At 66.8% G+C, this 5,103-nt stretch overlaps 2 protein-coding genes across 2 annotated transcripts; one reads left to right on the top strand and one right to left on the bottom strand.

Moving 5' to 3' along the window:
- Nucleotides 1-259: 259 nt before the first annotated feature.
- Nucleotides 260-2,274, top strand: PFL1_04882 (uncharacterized protein; the record flags this gene model as incomplete). Its single annotated transcript, XM_007882410.1, has 3 exons — nt 260-1,053; nt 1,236-1,962; nt 2,110-2,274. 3 exons carry the CDS (start codon nt 260-262, stop codon nt 2,272-2,274), a joined length of 1,686 nt encoding a protein of 561 aa, XP_007880601.1.
- Nucleotides 2,275-2,834: 560 nt separating this feature from the next.
- PFL1_04881 (uncharacterized protein) lies at nt 2,835-4,611 on the bottom strand (the record flags this gene model as incomplete). The annotated part of the gene is made up of 2 exons (XM_007882409.1): nt 2,835-3,828; nt 3,926-4,611. 2 exons carry the CDS (start codon nt 4,609-4,611, stop codon nt 2,835-2,837), a joined length of 1,680 nt encoding a protein of 559 aa, XP_007880600.1.
- Nucleotides 4,612-5,103: the final 492 nt, after the last annotated feature.

Here is a 5,103-nt window from a genome sequence, read left to right as displayed (position 1 = left end):
CGAGCCACGCCACGCCCTCCGACGTCCACTCCCGGGACGTCCCGAACGGCCGAACCCCGTCCGTCCGACGGGCCCTCGGGCCAGGCCGAGGCCGAGGCGGTGGGCGCGTCGCGGGGGGTGTGGTCGCGCAGGACCCCCGTCTTGCCACCCCTCGCACCGACCACCACCGCCGCCATCGTCTCAATCCCGCATCGCACCGTGCCTCTGCCGCCGTTTGCCCCTTCACTCTCTCGCCCCCTCACACTCCTCGCTTGCCACCATGCCAGGCATCTACGGCGGAGACGAGATCAACGCCATCGTCATCGACCCCGGCTACTCGCACACCCGCGCCGGCTGGGCAGGCGAGGACGCTCCCAGGGCCGTCATCCCAACCGCCTACGCCTACGCTGACATCTCCGAAGAACAGATCGCAGCCCTCGAATCGGATGCACGCTACCTCGATGCACCTTCCTCGTCCGCTGCCAACGGCACAAGGGCGGCAGACGCAGAGGCGAGCAACGTTGATGCCGACGGCGACCAGAGCATGCGCGATGCATCACAACAGCCCGCCTCGGCACAACAGGCAGACGACCCAGCAGCACCACCATCAGCGCCAGCGCAGGGAGGCACGTCAAACTCGACAGCACCACCAGCGACGACGGCATCCGGCAGCCGCTCGGCCTCCCCCTCGGCCCACAACGCCCCCACCACCCAAGACTCCGACTACAGGCTCAAGGCCAACCGCGCCCGCGCAGCCAAAAAGGCCCTTTCGCTCGTCGACCGCGAAAAGAAGCGCAGGCGCTACGTCGGCGACGCAGACCTCAGCCTATGGAGGCCCGGCATGGAAATCGCCCACCCGCTCGATCAGGACGGCATCCTCGCAGAGGCGCCCGCCTTCCAGTCGCTCTGCACCCACAGCCTCGACGTCCTCTCCTGCGACCCGAGGCACCACCCGCTCCTCATGACCGAACCCGCGTGGAACTCGCGCGAGGCCAGGGAAAAGGTCACCGAAATCGCCTTTGAGACGCTCCAGGTGCCCGCATTCTACCTGGCCAACCGGACCGTGCTCAGCTCGTGAGTCGCGGCGCCGTTACCTCTCGCCGTTGCCGTCGATGTCGGTGGCGATGTCGGTGGCGATGTCGGTGGCGATGTCGGTGGCGATGTCGGTGGCGATGTCGAGGTCGACCTATTCTCGAGCCACATCTGACCTTTCTGCGTGTGCCTCTCTTGTCCTTTCACCGACCGCGCCCCGGCAGGTTCGCGGCGGGCAAGCCGACGTCGCTGCTCGTCGACATTGGCGCCAACACCATCTCGGCCATCCCCGTCGTCGACGGCTTCATCCTGCGCAAGGGCATCCAGCGCCAGGACAATGGCGGCGACTCGGTGTCGCGCGCCCTCCTCTACAGCCTCACCCACGAGCGGCGCACGCCCTCGGCCGACTTCCTAGGCTTGACGCCGCAGTTCCTCGTCAAGTCCAGGGCGGCCGTCGATCCGGCCGCCGATCCGCAGGTCAAGCTGCGCGACGACCGCGTCAAGGCCACGACGGCCTCGTACCTCTCCTACCAGCTCGACCGGCTGCTGGGCGACTTCAAGGCCTCGACGGCCCAGGCGCTCGAGGTGCCGTGGGACGAGGCCCAGGCGCGGCTGCGCCCCACCAAGCCGTTTGAGTTCCCCTCGGGCTACAATGACTTTTTCGGCATGGAGCGCTACCGCGCCGCCGAGACCATCTTTACGCCCTCGCAGTGGACGGGCAGCGTGTTCACGTCGAGCGTCGCCGGCGGCGCCGTCCGCGAGGGCACGGGCGTGCTGAGCCAGGGCAAGAGCTACGAGGGCCTCACCCAGATGGTCCTCAACGCCATCAACGCCAGCGACGTCGACAGCCGGCCGGGCCTCTTTGGCAACATTGTCTGCGTCGGCGGCGGCTCCTTCCTGCCCGGCCTGACGGACCGGCTCAACTACGAGCTGGGCATCGCCGCGCCCAGCGTGAGTGCGACGTGGTGGCAAAGGGCGGTGTCGACTTTGCGATCCCGAGTTGTAACTGACGAGCGTCTTCTTGTGTGTCCCTGTGTACCTTTGGTGGTGCGGCCGAATCATCTGCGGCCGGGATGGGGGGGGGGGGGGAAACAACAGCAAAAGGTCAAGATCCACGCGCCGGGCAATGCGACGGAGCGGCGGCACTCGTCGTGGCTGGGCGGCAGCATCCTGGCGTCGCTGGGCACGTTTCACCAGCTCTGGATTTCGAAGCAGGAGTACGACGAGCACGGTCCCGCCGTCGTCCATGCCCGGTGCAAGTAGTAGTTGGGGGCCCGTCGGTCCGTCGGTCGGTCGGTCGGTCGGTCGGTCGGTCGACTCGCCTGGGGCTGCGCGCCCGCGATTCCTTGGCATCCGATCCGGTCGCCAACCGGCATGTACCGCTACTCGTCCCCTGTCGAATCCATCTATCCATCCATGCATCCATCCATCCATCTCTCTCCCTTGCTGGATCGTCTGTCCTTGTCGTCCCCGAGGTGCGCTGGGAAGCGAGCATGGCAAAGTCCGCCTGTCTTGGTCGTCTACTCGGCTCGCGACGGGTCGAAGCAGTGTCAGGACTCACCTCACCTCACCTCACCTCACCTCACCTCGATACCGGCACCTCGATACTGGCACCTCGATACTGGCACCTCGACGACGAAGAGGTCAGATCGACCCGTGTGCCGCAGAAGCGGGCTAACTCAAAAACACCCCCCTCTCAAGGGGATGATGGCCCATTACATGTCTACTCGAAACTATTCACGACGAGAATTTAACCCATGACGAGAGACCCTATCAACATTCAAAACGGGGCGAGGTGCGTGCGGCAGGGGGGGGAGGCGGGACTATGGTTTGAGCGGCAGATCCGCCAGGCAGGGCGCATTAAACAGGCGGCCACTCCAGGCGCCGCGCAGCGTGGGGATGGCGACGGTGGTCCAGAGGGCGAGGTTGGCGAGTACGAGGGCGGTGTAGACGCACTTGAGGGCGAGGCTATCGAGCACGATGGCCAGGCGGGCGCAGCAGATGGCCAGACTGGCAAAGGGAAACGTGAGGCCCCACCAGCCCATGTTGAAGTAGAGGCGTCCCCGTGCCAGCTCGCGCGCAATGGTGGCGAGAGCCAGGAGCAACCACCAGCACCCCAGGCCGAAGAGCATCAACGCGCTCACCAACCCCACGCCGTACAGGGCCGACCCGACGTCGAACAGCTGCGGAACCCCCGTTGAAGGCGCCGTCGAGATGCGAGGCAAGAGCCGCTGCGCTACCTGACCGAGGTGCAGCAACGCCTCCCCGCCCTGCCCGCACGGTCCGAGCGGCAGAAAGACCGAGATGATGACGTCGCGGGGCGGCGAGTTGAAGAGGAGCAGGCGCTGGAAGTAGAGGACGAGGATGAGGAGCGCCACGGGCAGGCCGATGCCGAGCACCAGGTAGCTGACAACCACGAGGACCATGGCGTAGGCCGGGTAGCGCTCCATGAGGATCTCGGCGAGCACCGAGCCCGTCGCGGCGGCCGTAATGGGCGGCACGATGGGGAGGAGGAGCGCGGCCGTGGTGCCCGAGAACTGGTGCTTCTGGTAGGTCATCATCGAGAAGGGCACGCCGACGGCCGTGAGCAGGCTGAGGGCGGTGGCGAGCCACCAGAGGCCCGAGGCGGCGAGGGCAAAGCCGTGGCCCAGCCCGAACTCGACGGTGCCCATCTGGGCGATGCCGCTGATGATGACAATGAGGCCCATGGGCAGCGTGCCGAGGAACATGGACTTTTGCGGATGCTTGATGGTGAGCGGCAGCACCTCGGGATACATGATGTAGCGCGCGACAAAGGCGCTCAGGAAGAGGATGAAGCTGGGCAGTGATGGGGGGGCAGGGGACCGGCTGGACCGTCAGCATCGTCGCGAGGCAGGCGCCAAGGTGTGGGGAGGCTGGGCCTGCGACGACTCACATGACAATGTCGGCAAAGAGAAAGACGAGGGCCGGGTAGCGCAGGCCCGAGTGGATGGATGGCCAGGGGAGTAGGTTGAGTAGGGTGGCGATGACGCCGGTGCCCATGGTGACGCTGAACCAGGACGGGGTAAAGTGGAGGACGCGCTCCTTGACGCCGTGGCGCTTGGCTGGTTTTGGGGGCGGGAGGAGGGCGGGGTTGGACGACGACGACGGCGATGGGGGCGACGACGAGGAAGGGGGAGGGTGGTGGGCCTTTTCCGAGTCGGGGATGCGTGCGAGGCGCTCTGCCTCTTGCCTGGCTGAGCGCGGTGCGGCACCGTTGCGCGGCGCGTTTGCAGCGGAGGCGGCGGCGGCGGCGTGGGGCTGCGGGTGTGGCGAGGCAGGTTTGGCGTGTCGACGAGGGCGTGGCCTGCCGAGCAGTGTGCCGTAGACCTTGTACCGTTTGCTGCTGCGATGGTGGTGGTGATGGTTGGGGATGGACTCGCCGGCGAGGACGCGCTGGAGCGCCTGCCCGTATGGCTCGTCGCGGCCGGGATGGTCTGCGGTTGTGTCGCCGTCGATCTGTGATGGCGGTGAGCGCGACGGTGAGGTGTGGGTTGAGTGAGCGGTGTCGATGTCCTTTCGCAGTTGCTGGGCGGCCTCGAGGCCCGGCGAGTCGTCGTAGAGAGCGTGCGGGTGTGCCATGTTGGCCGTGGCTTGCGCAGTGCGCGGCGGCGGCGGCGGCGGAGGTGGTGGTGGTGGTGGTGGTGGTGGTGGTGGTAAAGAGGAGGAGCGGTCGCGGTCTGCGCTCGACCCGCCAAAGGTTCGAGGCATGTGGAGGCGCAGATTGAAGCAGCGCGCCGTCGGCCGTCGGCCGCACCGTCAGCCGCCGCCGACAAAGACGCCGACGTTGGGGCCGACGCAGCCCGGCGCCATCGCATCCATGCCGGTGAGGCGGTGCGATGAGGGCGCGCCGGCCAAGACGGCAGCCGAGGCACCCTCGACATCGCCTTTGGCCCTGCCTTGGCCTTCGCCCCGACGACGACGACGACAAACGACAAACGACAAACGACGTACGGCCGACCCCCCGCGCCGACCAGTATCTCGTATAACTTACCGTTATAATAGTATGCGTACTAGAAGTTATTACGACGACCCGCCGTCCTCACTGACCGAACCCGACCGTGGAAGTACCNC

Source organism: Pseudozyma flocculosa, assembly GCF_000417875.1.
Source record: "Pseudozyma flocculosa PF-1 unplaced genomic scaffold scaffold00016, whole genome shotgun sequence".
Lineage (NCBI taxonomy): Eukaryota > Fungi > Basidiomycota > Ustilaginomycetes > Ustilaginales > Ustilaginaceae > Pseudozyma > Pseudozyma flocculosa.
The sequence above is the reverse complement of the archived record's forward strand: the minus strand, read 5'-3'. Positions and strand labels throughout refer to the sequence as shown.